Source organism: Peromyscus leucopus, chromosome 13, assembly GCF_004664715.2.
Source record: "Peromyscus leucopus breed LL Stock chromosome 13, UCI_PerLeu_2.1, whole genome shotgun sequence".
Taxonomy (NCBI): domain Eukaryota; kingdom Metazoa; phylum Chordata; class Mammalia; order Rodentia; family Cricetidae; genus Peromyscus; species Peromyscus leucopus.
Window position 1 is genome coordinate 49,065,289 of NC_051074.1, and position 15,841 is coordinate 49,081,129.

General features: G+C 43.1%; 1 protein-coding gene across 2 annotated transcripts in view; it reads left to right on the forward strand.

The window, feature by feature from the left end:
- The window catches only part of Ndufs1 (NADH:ubiquinone oxidoreductase core subunit S1), a 33,775-nt gene that overhangs the window by 1,216 nt on the left and 16,718 nt on the right, over positions 1–15,841 (forward strand). The window contains exons 1-9 of one of the 2 annotated variants that reach the window (XM_037210348.1): positions 3,114–3,134; positions 3,540–3,605; positions 4,190–4,281; positions 4,877–4,984; positions 8,513–8,589; positions 11,058–11,139; positions 11,229–11,359; positions 11,807–11,992; positions 14,893–15,027. In XM_037210348.1, the coding sequence (XP_037066243.1) occupies positions 3,545–3,605; positions 4,190–4,281; positions 4,877–4,984; positions 8,513–8,589; positions 11,058–11,139; positions 11,229–11,359; positions 11,807–11,992; positions 14,893–15,027 (872 nt within the window). In that variant the 5' untranslated portion in view covers positions 3,114–3,134; positions 3,540–3,544. Of the gene's footprint in view, positions 1–3,113; positions 3,135–3,539; positions 3,606–4,189; positions 4,282–4,876; positions 4,985–8,512; positions 8,590–11,057; positions 11,140–11,228; positions 11,360–11,806; positions 11,993–14,892; positions 15,028–15,841 lie in introns of those variants that run through there. The other variant, XM_028891305.2, reaches the window with a different exon arrangement.

Sequence of the window (15,841 nt, forward strand, 5' to 3'; positions counted from 1 at the left end):
GACTCCCAAGTTGTCCTTTGGCTTCCACATACACAGACAGGCCCCACTGCCGTGCACGGATGCTAGCACACACAAAGTAAATAAATGATTGTAAAAACAAAACCAACCACAGCAGCAAACATACACCAATCTAGACGTGGTGGCGCATGTTCCTAATCCTCGCTCTTGCTTGGGAAGTGAGGCCTGAGGTTTAGGAGTCCCAAGTTGATCCTTGCCTTCATAGCAAGGTTGAGGTCAGTCTGAGGTACATGAGATTTATCTCAAAAATAAAATACCACCAAAGTAAAAAACCACAACAAAACAAACTGTATACTGTGTAAGCCAGTATATCCTCGAACTCTCTATTTAGTGCAGGTTTTATTTCATGTAGCTCAGGCTGGCCTCAAATGCATGACTCTCAAGCTTCATTCCCAGTGTTGGGATTATAGGTTTGGGCTACCATGCTCATCAATACTTTTTTCTAATGGAGTATGTACTTCCCATTCTGGGATTTATAAGGGCACTGTGCTACTCATCAGAAAAGGGCAATAGATTTCTTGTCAAGGACTTTATAGTCTAGTAGGTACCAAAACTGATAATTCACCTGCAACTTAGTGTTGGGGCTTGTTTCTTTGTTATCTGTGCTAGGGATGCAGCCCAGGGCAGACTACGAAAGTGGTCCTCCACTAAAGCTACATGCTTAGCCCAAGCTTAGTGATAAGCAGAATAGTAAAACAAACACATGGTGTATGCTGGTAGTAAAGAAAAGGGCCACAGACGAAGAGCACTTTACAACTGGTGGTCAGTGGCCATTACTGACTAAAGTGAAGTCTGTTTTTATTGAAAATTTTTTCTTTGTTTTTAACTATTGGCAATTATTGACCTAGTAGTAACACCCTAGAAAGTATTGTGAATCTGCTCTGTAGATAAAGAAGCATAATAATAACTGATTTATTATTAGTTATTAAAGATAAATAACTGATTTACCAGAAATTACTAGTAGACTTGATGTCTGCAAATTCAGTATTGAAAATTGTAGATTACTGTTATTAAGAAATTAATTAAATAAAATCAATTATGAATTAATGAAACTTTTTTGTTTGTTTGTTTGTTTTGAGACAGGGTTTCTCTGTGTTGTTTTGGTGTCTGTCCTGGATCTCGCTCTGTAAACCAGGCTGGCATCGAACTCACAAGAGATCTGCCTGGCTCTGCCTCATGAGTGCTGGGCTTAAAGGCATGCGCCACCACCTCCCGGCTGAAACTTTTAATTATAGGTCATTTGTGATAACTACAGACTTTAGTGCTTAAGCTTCTATTTTATCTGGAGTGGTAGTGCCTTTAACCTCAGCACTTGAGATTAGAGGCCTGTGGATGGATCTCTGAGTTTCAGGCCAGTCTCATCCCTTTGTAGCTAAAAGCCGCTTGTAGTAGTACATGCCATAGGATCTGTTGAAGAGGTAGAGGCCAGCAGGTCATGAGTTCAAGACTAGCGTGGGCTATACTTTGGGGACTGGAGAGATGGCTCAGTGGTTAAGACCCCTCCCTGCCTATTCTTCTAGAGGACCCAGGTTTGATTCTCAAAAATTAGATGACAGCCCAGCAGCTGTTTGTAACTCTAGTCCTAGGGAGTCTGATAGCCTCTCCTGGCCTCCCTGGGCATCAAGCATGCACATGGTGAGCAGATACACAAGCAGGCAGAACACTTACACTTAAGTTTTTTTTTTAATTAAAAAGGAAAAGAAACAAATTCTGGTTTTCACTATTTTCTATTAGTACTGCTACTGCTATTGAAACTTTTTTTTTTACTAATTCTTTAATATTGATTTGTTCTAATCACATATTTTTTTCTTACTATCTTTAAAAGGTAAAAACAAACACAGAAAACTAGCCATCTTGCATATCCCTGAAATCCCAGCAGTCTGACAGTAAAGGCAGCAGAATCAGGAGTTTAAGGCTAGCCTGAGCTACATGAGATCCTGTCACCAAAACCAAACAAACCAACAGACTACACAAAACTTCTAAAAATTCCAAAAGAAAAATTACGGTTTTAGAGACTGTGCTACATAGTTTTATGTCAACTTGACACAAGCTAAAGTCATCCGAGAGAGGAGGGGACCTCAATTAAGAAAATGCTTCCAGGACAGGCAGTGGTAGTGCACACCTTTAATCCCAGCCCTCAGGAGTCAGAGGCAGGCGGATCTCTGACTTCAAGGCCAGCCTGGTCTACAGAGCGAGTTCCAAGACAGCCAGGGCTACACAGAGAAACCCTGTTATTTTAATAACAACAACAACAAATTACTTCCTTTTCTGTATATGATGTTTTGCCTGCATGTATACGTGTGCACTGTGTGTGCGCTGGTGCCTGCAGAGAACAGAGGAGACTAACTGCAGTTACGGTTGGTTGTGAGAGCAACAAATGCTGTAAGCAGCTCAGTCTCTCCAGTCGCCTTTCTGTTTCTGAGACAGCATCTCACCAGGTTATCCAGGCTGACATTGAACTCACTCAAGGTCTAGGCAGGCCTGGAACATGTGATCCTGCTGCCGTGGTGGCCCAAGTAACTGAGATTACAGTCCTGTAATACCAGGTCCAACGGAGGACCATTGTTTTAGAGCTTATTTTTATGAGCTCTTGGGAATTGGTACTCAAGTAGGAAGATTCCATGAGTTCATGATCACTCAGGATAGAAGCATAATACAAGAAATTGCTGGTCTGTGAGATAAACTTACTCCTCAGCACAGAATGATGGTCCTTAAGATGCATCAAAGGCTTTTGACTTCTGAGCTACCTCAGAATATCTTAGGATCACATATAATTCATATATCATAAAAGTGCATACTGAAGCCAGTTGTGGTAGCACCCTGGAAGCAGAGGTAGGAAGATTGCTTCAAGACTGACCAAGATAAATAGCAAGACCATGTTTTAAACAAGAACCCCAACATACTGGTAGAAGATGAGGGCAGAAGGGTGTTTTATTTATTTTAAATGGCTATTAACGATAGTTATTTTTGCAATTTATTTTACTTTATTCTTTTTCTTTGAGACAGTGTTTCCTGTATCTCTGCCTGACTTCAAACTTGCTATGGAGCAGAAGATGACCTTGAACTTCTGATCCTCCTGCCTCCACTCCCCCACCCCCCAGCTTCTGGGATTACAGGCATGTAATCCAGTTTATGCTGTGCTGGGGTTAGAATTTAGAACTTCCTGAAAGTTAGGCAGACACTCTTGTGTATTGTATCCCAACTGAGCTGTGTTCTAGGCCCTTACCACTTCCCTCTGGTTATGACAAAACTGCCCTTTGCATTACAAAGCCCAGATTTATGGCTGGAGATGTAACTCAGTTGTATAAGCTGTGCAAGGACCCAAAGATTATTGTATACTGACTGCACCTTAGCTATGTGACATTGTACAAGGTAATGTCTCTGGGACTGAATGTTGTATGTACAACTTGATAGAAAACATCAGGACTTCTGAATATTCTTTTAGAATAAGAATATGAAACCATAAAACAATGTCAGATACTTTTCCCTCTACAATAATTCATCTTTGTTTTGTTTTTTAGCCATCATGTTAAGGATACCTGTAAAAAGGGCCTTAATAGGCCTTTCTAAGTCTCCTAAAGGATATGGTAAGTTTTGTTTTGTTTTATATTCATGAGTATCAGACTTACCTTTGTCAGTTCCATGGTCTATTAGATATTTCTTCAAAAAATTTTGAGCCCATAATTTACATTAAATAAGAGTACCAACAATTGATCCAAGTTGACAAGAATTTTCAAAATAAAATTTTCCCTTCTTTAGTTTATAAGAAACACTTAATAGAAAATATTAGAAACTACATTCTGTATCAAAACAAAAAAAAAACAGTCGTCATTTGGTTTTTGAAAAGCAATATTAAAGTCTCAGCTTTATTTAAAGTAGACAACTAAGGCCGGGCGGTGGTGGCACATACCTTTAGTCCCAACACTTGGGAGGCAGAGCCAGGCGGATCTCTGAGTTGGAGGCCAGCCTGGTCTACAGAGAGAGATCCAGGACAGGCTCCAAAACTACACAGAGAAACCCTGTCTTTTGTGCCGATTTAGTACTTGAAGAAATTTGCATCTAGAGACAGGACTAGTAAAAATGAAAATGTGTATCTGTGATAGTCCCTCAGCTCTGCTGTAATGAGTTCAACTCTGGTCATTTGTTTTTCACCTATTGTTTTGATGATCAGTTCGAACAACCGGCACAGCGGCGAGTAACTTGATTGAAGTCTTCGTTGATGGGCAGTCTGTCATGGTGGAACCAGGGACCACTGTCTTGCAGGTATGCATATGATGTAATTTATTTTTGTTACTGTGTGTTCTCTGTTTTTTGTTTAAAAATTACTACTTCGCACTGTTTAGTTTAAAAACAAAACAAAACATTAGACATCAGGCAGTGGTGGCATGTGCCTTTAATCCCAGCACTTGAGAGGCAGGAGGAGAATTTCTAAGAGTTAGAGGCCAGCCTGGTCTACAGAGTGAGTTCCAGGAGAGCCAGGACTACACAGAGAAACCTTGTTTCAACAAACAAACAAACAAAAAAAGGAAGTCCATGTATGAAGCCACTGGGACAATTTGACAGAGAAACTTGTGGACAGAGCAGATAATGGGAAAAAACTTCACCACAGACTGTATACTTTTATCTAATTTCTTACATATAAAATGAGGGGACTTTGAGGGTTCTATGTCCTGAGACAGCTTTAGAGCTGATGGGTTTGGGATCAAAGCAGAGTGAAATCTCTTCAGAAACGCACGTAAGAGTGGTTGGAGACAGAGAGGGGTACGTGGGGATGTTAGTAATAAAGGACCCCCTGCCTTCTGTTTCAGTGAGGACAGAACGAAGTGAAGGTCTTCTGACGCTAGGCTTTGTCTTCTAGGCTTGTGAGAAGGTTGGCATGCAGATCCCTCGGTTCTGTTACCATGAAAGGCTGTCTGTGGCTGGCAACTGCAGGATGTGCCTGGTAGAAATTGAGAAGGCTCCGAAGGTACGTGATGCCTGAAATTCAGTAGCATGCTGTCGAGGGAGAAGACTTAAATCGTGCAGCAGACTTTCTTTAAAATCAGCACTACTATAAATTCAATATTTTTTATGTAGGTGATTCATTTCAAAGTGAAGTACATTGATGGAAGTGTTACATAAATATAAATGCAATATAACAAGTCTAGGAATTCAAGGTGGTTTCCTCTTTTCTTTCTTTCTTTCTTCTCTTCTTCTTAAGGTGGTTTCTTCTTTCTTTTTTTGAGACAGGGTTTCTCTGTGTAGCCCTGGCTGTCTTGGAACTCACTCTGTAGACCAGGCTGGCCTGACCTCACAGAGATCCGCCTGCCTCTGCCTCCCAAGTGCTGGGATTAAAGTTGTGTGCCACCACTGCCGCCAGGTCTCAAGTTATTCGTATCTTAATTATGGCGAGTGTGTAGCATATAGAAATGTTTATGCTGTGCCATTTCACTTGACAAAGAATTGTAGAGAAGTTCACTTTAGGTTATGTAATTGCATTTTGTACATAAAGCTGTGACTCAGCAGTGCCTACAAATGAAAACAAGGCTGGTGGCATGCATGTGAACTCCAAGTATCATTCCTCATGATTCTCCATCTTGGTTTTTAGAGACAGTCCCTCTGGTTAGGCTAAGCTGGGCGAGCTCCAGGGATGCACTTGCCTTGCCTCCCCAGTGCTGAGATTATAGGCATGCTCCACTGTGCCCAGCTTTTTTTTTTTTTTTTTTTTTTTTTTTTTAAGATTTACTTGTTTATTATGTATACAGTGTTCTGTCTGCATGTATACCTGCAGGCCAGAAGTGGGCACCAGATCTCATTCAGATGGTTGTGAGCCACCATGTGGTGGCTGGGAATTGAACTCAGGACCTCTGGAAGAGCAGTCAGTGCTCTTAACCTCTCAGCCAATTCTCCAGCCCCCCAGCTTTTTTAATATTGGTTTTAGGGGAGAAACTTAAGTTTGAGTGCTTCTCAGGCTTACAGAGCAAGCACTCTCCCGACTAAGCTATCTCCTTAAACCCTTGGGGCTCTTTTCCTGTTCTGTTTTGTTTTTATTTTAATTTAAAAGATATGTGCCCTTTTATTTAGTAGGAAATGAGATCTGAGGTATGTGCCATGATGCACATGTGGAGCTCAGAGGACAATCTACAGGGTCTGGACCTTTCTGTCCACTGCATGGGTCCTGTGGATTGCACTCTGAGGTCCCTGGGTTTGACAAGCACCTTTACTCACTGGGCCATCCCACTGGCCCTTGGTTTCATTTTTGTGAGACAAGTCTCTCTACCTAGTCCAGGCTGACCTCAGATTTACTCTGTAGCACAGGCTGGTGTTAAATTCTTTAAACAAAATTTTATTATGTTTAGTGTATGTATTTGTGTGCACATGTGCATGCATGTGTGGAGGTCAGAGGAGTGAGTTTTCTTTTTCTACCAAGTTGGTCCTACAGCTGAAACTCGGGTCTGTCAAGCTTGGCAGCAAGTGCCTTTACCCACTAGCCTCCTGAATGCTAATATAGGCATTATTAGCCACCATGCTTTTTTTTTCAATTTTACTTATTTGTCATGTATGTGTGCATGATGTGTATGCATGTGCTAAGAAACATGTGGAGATCAGAGGATAACTTCGTGAGGTCACTCTTCTCCTCTATGTAGGTGCCAGGGTTGACTGAGGAAGTACCTTTACATACTGAACCATCTTGTCTGGCCGTTCCTGGTTTTTAAAGCACAAAAATGGTGATCAGGTTGAGTGTGGTGGTACACACCTTAATGCCAGCACTCAGGGCAGAGGCAGGCAGATGTCTGTGAGTTGGAGACAGGCTAGTCTACATAGTGAGTTCCAGGTCAGCACTACTACGTAGTGAGACCTGGTCTTAAACATTTTTAAAGTAAGAATAAATTAAAGAAAGAAAGAGAGAAAGAGAGAGAGAGAGAAGAAAGAAAGGCTAGAAAAAGTTTAAAAAATAAAAGCCAGGGCTGGGTGGTAGTGGTGCACGCCTTTAATCCCAGCACTTGGGAGGCAGAGGCAGGCGGATCTCTGTGAGTTCAAGGCCAGCCTGGTCTACAAAGCGAGTTCCAGGAAAGGCGCAAAGCTACACAGGGAATCCCTGTCTGGGGGTGGGGGGGCAGGCATAGTGGTGTACACCTTTAATCCCAGCACTCAGAGGGAAGAGGCAGGGGGCGTCTCTGAGGCCAGCCTAGTCTACATAGAGATATCTAGAACAGCCAGGTACAGAAACCCTGACTCAAAAATTAGTTTCTTTAGAGTTGCTATAACAAAATACCCAAGACTGGATACTTTATGAAGTGAAGAGGTTTATTTAGCTCATAGTTTTTGAGTCTGAGCCCAAAATCAAGCGATTACATTTGGTAGACAAATGATTGTTGTATAATATGACAGGAGGAAAAGCAAGAGACTGGGTGGCGGCCCCCCGCTTTTTTGTCAATAACCCACTTCTCATGGGAACTAATCTGCTCCAAGACCTGATCATCGAGAAACCAGTGTTACTCTCACTTGTCCCATTTACCTCCTGCTTGGCACTGCTCAACGGTAGATTGGGGACAGCCTTCCAGTACATGGCCTTTTGGGGACAAATCACAGCAGTGTTTTGTTTGTAAGATTAACATGATTATCAGATTATCCTATGGTTATAAAAAAAAAGCAGAGCCGGGCGGTGGTGGCGCACGCCTTTAATCCCAGCACTCGGGAGGCAGAGGCCGGCAGATCTCTGTGAGTTCGAGGCCAGCCTGGGCTACCAAGTGAGTTCCAGGAAAGGCACAAAGCTACACAAGAGAAACCCTGTCTCGGAAAAAAAAAAAAAAGCAGAAAAAATTTTATTGTTACTTGTCTTTTAGAAAAGGTCTCACTATAAATAAAGCTCTGGCTAGACAGGCTAGCCTCAGACTTGCAGCCTCTACCTCCCGAGTGCTGAGGTTACAGGCATGTGCCAGTCTACCTAGCTGAAAATGAAAATCTGTTTTGAAAAATAATCTGTAGCTAGAGTTTTCCTGCCTTGCCCATAGTCAGAACAAATCTTTGTCACCCGCCAGTCCCATAGCCGCTCAGACCCAACCAAGTAAACACAGAGACGTACATTGCTTACAAACTGTATGGCCGTGGCAGGCTTCTTGCTAACTGTTCTTATAACTTAAATTAATCCATTTCCATAAATCTATACCTTGCCATGTGGCTTGTGGCTTACCAGTGTCTTCACATGCGGCTTGTCATGACGGCGGCTGGCATTGTCTCTCTACCTCAGCCTTCCGCTTCTCAGAATTCTCCTCTCTCCCTGTCCCACCTACTTCCTGCCTGGCCACTGGCCAATCAGTGTTTTATTTATTGACCAATCAGAGCAATTTGACATACAAACCATCCCACAGCACTCTGTGCCTTTTTTTTTTTATCTTGAGGCAGATCTCAGTTTGTCATGCAGCTCATTGTGCGTCCCAGGGTTATGTTTTATTAATATTTTGTGTGTAGCGTTGCTTATAAATACAAATGGATCTCTTCATTGAACTTGTAGGTCGTTGCTGCTTGTGCGATGCCCGTGATGAAGGGCTGGAATATCCTGACAAACTCGGAGAAGTCTAAGAAAGCCAGGTACTTGGTTCTTGCTGCTGTAGGTTTGTCAGGAGGTAGTCATGCCTCCCGTAGATGAGGGATTTAGTGCCAACCTTTGGAGGCCAGCACAGGTGAGTTCACAGTACAGGGTCAGTGCAGGTAGTCGGGATTGTGGGGAATAGTGTGAGCCTTGAAAAGGCACCTTGCGCCGGGCGGTGGTGGCGCACACCTTTAATCCCAGCACTCCGGAGGCAGAGGCAGGCGGATATCTGAGTTTGAGGCTAGCCTGGTCTCCAAAGTGAGTTCCAGGAAAGGCGCAAAGCTACACAGAGAAACCCTGTCTCGAAAAACCAAAAAAAAAAAAAAAAAAAAAAAAAGAAAGGCACCTTGCAATGAGTAGCACCCAGGACTTACTGGATTAAACCTATAAAACTAATACAGACGACTGCTTTGCCATATTGCTATAATTCCAGCCCTGTCTTCATCTTAATGTAGACATTTTCTGAGTACCTTTCAGCAATTTAAAAAGACTTTATTTTGGAGATGATCTCATGTAGCCCAGGCTGGTCTCACACTCATGGACCTGAAGATGACCTTGAGAGTCTGGTCCCTGCTTCTTTAGTACGAGGACTACAGGCATAAGCCCACCATGCCTGAGTAACGCAGCAGTGGAGATTGAACCCAAGGTTTCAGGCTTGCTGGGTGATCATTCTGCCAGTTAAGCTGCACCTACCCCAGCAGTGTTGGAGAATTGTGTATTGTTAAAGGTTAAAAATTTTTAAACGGCTTATTTATTTATTTTTATTTTATTTGCATTGATATCTTGCTTGTATGTGTCTTTGAGAGGGTACCAGATACCCTGGAACTGGAGTTACAGATATATAGGTGCTGGGAATTGAACCCAGGTCCTCTGAAAGAGCAGCCTGTGCTCTTAACCAGTGAGCCATCTCTCCAGCCCTAAGTCATAACTGTAAAAAGAGGGGCATGACAGCACATGCCTATAATTTCAGCAATTGGGAGGTTGAAGGTCCATGGACTACATAGCAAGACTCTGTCTTTAGAAAAATAAAAAACAAGCCAGGCAGTGGTGGCGTACGCCTTTAATTCCAGCATTTGGGAGGCAGAGGCAGGTGGATCTCTGTGAGGTTAAGGACAGCTAGGACTGTGACACAGAGAAACCTTGTCTTGAAAAAAAATAGAAAAGAAAAGAAAAAATGCTGGCAATGGTGGCATATGCCTGTGTTTCCATCATTTGGAAGGTGTAGGCAGGAAAATCGGAATGCAAGGACATGGTTGGCTACATTGTGAGTTGGAGGCCAGCTGGGCTTCATGAGACCCTGTCTCAAAATAAATAAGTGAGTAAACAAAGCCCTGAAAGTCAACATCCTTAGATGAGTATTTTAGTTGAAATTCTTATGAACATGTTCACACTGTATTTAATACTAGCTGAATACTAGTATGATGGCATGTCTGGAAGTCAGTTAAAATGCATGCTAACTAAGTCAGGTAGTGGTGGCGCACGCCTTTAATCCCAGCACTTGGGAGGCAGAGGATCTCTGTGAGTTCGAGGGCATCTTGGTCTATAGAGTGAGTCTCGAAAGATGAAGAAAATGTATGCTAATTATAAAAATATCTCTTAAGGTTATTGAGCTAGCATATAGGTGTAGATGTAACCATCTTATTAAATAAGAAACACAGAGCAAATGCAAAGTTAAAAGCCCAAGAGGTCAGAGCAAAAGCTAAGAGCTAAAAACCTTACCCTTCACTGCCGCTGCTCTCCTCCTTCGCAAGAGACCTACTTCCTGTGTGTTTGTCCTTTTAACTGACTTTCTATTCTGCCTTCTCATTGGTTGTAAACCCAACCACATGACCTCCTCGTCACTGCCCATCTATACAGACCTCCAGGTCTTCTATGATTGGTATTGAGATTAAAGGCGTGTGTCTCCATGCTGGCTGTATCCTTGAACACACAGAGATCTGCTTAGCTCTGCCTCCCAAGTGCTGGGATTAAAGGCGTGCGCCACCAACACCCAGCTTCTGCTATGACTTGCTATAGCTCTGACCCCCAGGCAACTTTATTTATTAACATACAAATGAAATCATATTTCAGTACAAATAAAATATCACCACATATAGGTCACCATTTTTTTTTTTTTTTTTTTCCTTTTTTGGTTTTTCGAGACAGGGTTTCTCTATGTAGCTTTGCGCCTTTCCTGGAACTCGCTTTGTAGACCAGGCCGGCCTCGAACTCACAGAGATCCACCTGCCTCTGCCTCCCGAGTGCTGGGATTAAAGGCGTGCACCACTACCGCCCGCATAGGTCCCTCCCGAAGCTGCAAGCTCGGTCTAAGAGGACGACCTTCCCCGAATAGAGGAGGACCGGTCTTCGGTCAAGGGTATATGAGTAGCTGCGCTCCCCTGCTAGAACCTCCAAACAAGCTCTCAAGGTCACCATTTTTTTAGTGGTAGCTGCTTATGTCACTTTATATATTTGATTTTTCATACAGAGAAGGTGTGATGGAGTTCTTATTAGCGAATCACCCACTGGACTGTCCTATCTGTGACCAGGGAGGTGAATGTGATCTACAGGTATCTAGAATAATTCTGTCAATCTTTTTGATTGACTCATTTTAATCTCATTAGCAGCAGTAGATTGACTCTCTCGTCATCTCCTTAAGGACCAGTCCATGATGTTTGGAAGCGACAGGAGTCGATTTCTAGAAGGGAAGCGCGCCGTGGAGGACAAGAACATTGGACCATTGGTAAAGACCATCATGACTAGATGTATACAGTGTACCCGATGCATCAGGTAATGTTTCTCTTCAGGAATGTCACTGGGTGCTACCTTAATTTCATTGAATAACAACACTTGAAATGATAGCCATTATTTAGTGGGAAAAAGTTAGATTTTTGTTTACTTGTTTTTGGTGCTTTTTTTTCCTTCATATATTCTGGTAAAAAAGACTATGCTATTTGCTTTCAATTAATGCCAATTTCAGTTGAATTTAAAACTTTAAATCTGGTATTAATTGTGTGATAACTTACTAAACTGCATACACATGATTTGTATAGGTTTCCATTTGTGTGTTACACTTCGGTTATGGAAAAACATTAATTTTTATTTGCTGACTACCCTTATCATCGAAAATATACTAATACCTTTTTAATGTTTTGAAAGTCATTGTCTTTGTGATCACGAACAGGAAAGGAAATACTGTTTGCTGAACTCCACCATTAATGAGTTTTCATTTTTCAGGTTTGCAAGTGAGATTGCTGGGGTAGATGATTTGGGCACAACGGGCAGAGGAAATGACATGCAAGTTGGCACATACGTTGAGAAAATGTTCATGTCTGAGTTGTCTGGGAATGTCATTGATATCTGCCCTGTAGGTGCCCTGACCTCGAAGCCTTATGCCTTTACTGCCCGGCCTTGGGAAACAAGGTATTTATCTCTGCATTTTTTTCTTTATAAATTTATTTATTGTTATGTTATGTGGATTGGTGTTTTGCCATGGGTATCAGGTCCCCTGGACCTGGAATTACAGACAGCTGTGAGCTGCTATGTGGGTGCTGGGAATTGAACCTAGTTCCTCTGGAAGAGCAGTCAGTACTCTTAACCACTGAGCCATCTCTCCAGCTCCTTTATCTCTGCATTTTTGACTGACTTGTTTTTACAAGATTTTGTTTTGTGTGTGTGTGTGTGTGTGTGTGTGTGTGTGTGTGTGTGTGTGTGTGACAGATGTGGTACAGGTGCCCATGAATGTGTGTGCAGGTGTGTTTACAGGCCAGAAGACAGGTTTGGTGTCATCCTCAGAAACATTGTCCACCTTCTTTGAGACAGGGTCTCTTGTTGGCCTGTAACTCACCGATCAGGCTAGACTGGCTGCCTAGAGATCCTCTGTCTTGGCTTCTCCAGCTCTGGGATTCCAAGCATGTCCTATCACACCCAGCATTTTTACATGCATTATGAGGATAGAACGCAGCTCATTGTACTTACTTAGGCCATGGCTTTGCAGATTGAGCCATATTTCTAGCCCTGTTTATTTGTGTTAATTTTTATTTAGTGTGTGTGTCTACGCTCGTGTTCATGCACAGGTGGGTGCATGCCGGTGTGCACGAGAGAAGGACAACTTCAGAACTTAATTTTACCCCTTACCTTGTTAAGGAAGGTCTCATTTCTTCCATTATGCTGCATATGTGAGGCCCGCCAGCCTACAGACTCTTGACCAGTCCTTCTGTTTCTCCTGCTGTCTCACTGTAGGAGTGCTGGGATTAGAAATGTGCACCACTTCATCTGGCTCTGGGTGTGGGTTCTAGGGATCAGACTCAGGTCGTCAGGCTTGCTCAGCAAGTGCGTTTACTCTTTGAGACACCTTCCTCGCCCTGTTTTCAAATTCTAGTTCCCTACTTTTCATAAAATGTCCTCTGTCATTTTCTTCTTAAATTTTAATGAATTTTTGGCTACACTTTGTTTTAAGTAAAAAAACAAACAAACAAACAAAACCTGTGTTGCCAGGAGATGGTGGTACACGCCTTTAATTCCAGCACTCAGGAGGCAGAAGCAGGTGGATCTCTGAATTTGAGGCCAGCCTGGGCTACCAAGTGATTTCCAGGACAGCCAGTGCTGTTACACAGAGAAACCCTGTCTGGAAAAACAAAACAAACAAAAACACCACCAAAAAATTTTTATATGTGTGTGTACATGTTTGTGTGCGGGAGGGAGGGTGTGTGTGTGGATGCCAGATGTGGATGTCAAGTGGTCTCTTTACTTCCTCACTAGTTTATCTCTTACGGAACCTGGAACTCACCGATTTGGGTAGCCAGTGAGCCCGGTGACCCTCCCACTTCTGCCTCGGAGTGCTGAGATTACAGGCGTCACTGTCACGCTCACATTTTGATGTGGGTTTTGGACTTTGGAACTCAGGCCTTCACGCTCATGCAGCCTGTACTTACTGATTAAAGAGCCTGAACCAGCCCCATAAAAATGGTTTATTGGAAGGTAGCTAGTTAAATGGAAGGTAGGACAAACCTCTACAAAATTATAGTTTCTTTCTTTCTAGTACTGGAAAAATAACGCATGAGTATATGCCATGGTACTAGCCTTCACTGAGGAGGGAGCAGGAGCAGCATCAAGCCAGACCATTACAGATTTGTTTGTTTGTTTGTTTGTTTGAGGCAGGGACTCTCTATGTAGCCCTGGCTTTCCTGGAATTGGTTATATAGAACAGGGTGGCCTTGAACTCACAGAAATCCACCTGCCCCTGCTTTTCAAGTGCAGGGATTACATTGTGTGCCACTCAATACCCAGCCATTACGGAGTTTTAGGCTGATCAGGTGTGCTTGTGCATATGTGCGTGTGGAGACCGGATGTTAACATCGGGTGTCTTCAGACTCCCTTCACTCAATTTACTGAGGCAGCCTTTCTTGCTGAGCCTGAAGCTCCACACCAATTGCTGTCCCCACTCTGACTAGCCAGTTTTTCTGGTCCGCCCACTCAACTCTTTATCCTCCCGAGTGCTATGATGCCATGCCCTCCTGGCATTTTTGTGGGTGCTAGGAATCTGAATTCTGGTCTTTATGCTTGCATAGCTCCTACTTTATCTACTAGACCATATTTCCAGCTCCACAGTACAGCTGTTTCTAGGTTTATTTTTTATTTGATGTGTATGTGTGTGGGTCTGAGTTATGTGTGAATCCTGTGTGCATGCAGGTGCCTGAAGAAGCCAGAAGAGGGCATCGAATCCTTTGAAATTGGAGTTGGGCAGTGGTGAGCTGCCATGGGGGTGCTGGGAACCAACTCAGATCTTCTACAAGAGCAACAAGTGCTCGTAACCACTAAACCATCTCTCCAGCCCCCACAGAGTAGTTTTTATGTCTTACATTTGGGTATGTAAGTGATGACATGGTATTGGGGGGTATTTTATTTATTTGTTTGTTTATTTATTTTTGTCGAGCTCTGTTTCTGCTTTCTGGAATGGTTGATTTGTAGTTGTCTTTGACTACCAGCAGCCCAGAATTAATTAGTTGTTTTCCCTTCCAGTTGGCCTGTCAATGTATTTAAAATATGGAGGTGCTTATATTTATAGCTATTCTTCCGAGTTCCACTATTTTTAGATTTAGAAAGGAGGTGGGTCAGGTGGTGTATGTCTGTAATCCCAGCACTTGGGATGCAGAGGCCGCACCATCAGTTCAGAGTCACTTGTTACCAGAGGGTTTGAGGACAGCCTGAGTGTATGAGACCTGTCTCAATACCAAAAGGAAAAGCTGACAGGGACATGACTAACAGAAGCTCTTGTTGCTCTTAGCATCAGCATACGGCAGACTGTATGTTTCTTTTCTCAGAAAGACCGAGTCCATTGACGTCATGGACGCAGTGGGGAGTAACATTGTGGTTAGCACAAGGACTGGAGAGGTGATGAGGATTTTGCCACGAATGCATGAAGATATTAACGAAGAGTGGATCTCCGATAAAACCAGGTACAGCTGATATAAAAATTGATGGTCTTCTTTCAGATTTACTTTACATATATGAGCGTTTTGCTCCTGTGGATGTCTGGGTGCTGGGTGTGTACCACAGTGTTGTGGATGGTTGTGAGCTGCCATGTGGGTGCTGGGTATGTAACACAGTGTTATGGATGGTTGTGAGCCGCCATGTGAGTGCTGGGTGTATACCACGGTGTTGTGGACAGTGTGAGCCGCCATGTGGGTGCTGGGTGTGTACCACGGTGTTGTGGATGGTTGTGAGCCACCATGTGGGTGCTGGGAACTGAACTCAGTTTCTTTGCAAGAACAAGTGCTCCTGACCACATAGCCATCTCTCCAGCCCTTATTGTCATTTTAATGGAATTTTTTATGTTGCAAAATGATATAAACTACTGAAAAATCTGGATTTTTATAAAGAGAATGGGGGGAAAAATCAACATTAATAGTTACAAATGCTGGGCATAGTGGCACAAGCTTGTGGTCTAAGGTACTTGGAGGATCTGAAATTCATGGCCAACCTGGGAGACTGAGACCTTGTCTCAAAATAAACATACGCAGGGCTGTAGGTGTAGCTTGGCTGTAGAACACTTGCTTACTATAGTCAAGACCATGCTTTCCATCTCTAGTGCTTGGGAATAAAGGAATTAAGGGAGAGCCCCCCCCCCCCCAAGACAACACCTCTCTGTGTAGCCTGACTGTCCTGAACTCTTTCTGTTGACTCGGCTGACCGGAACTCACAGAGTTCTGCCTCTGCCTCCTGAGTGCTGGGATTAAAGGCATGCACCACTGTGCTCAGCTAGGGTAGATC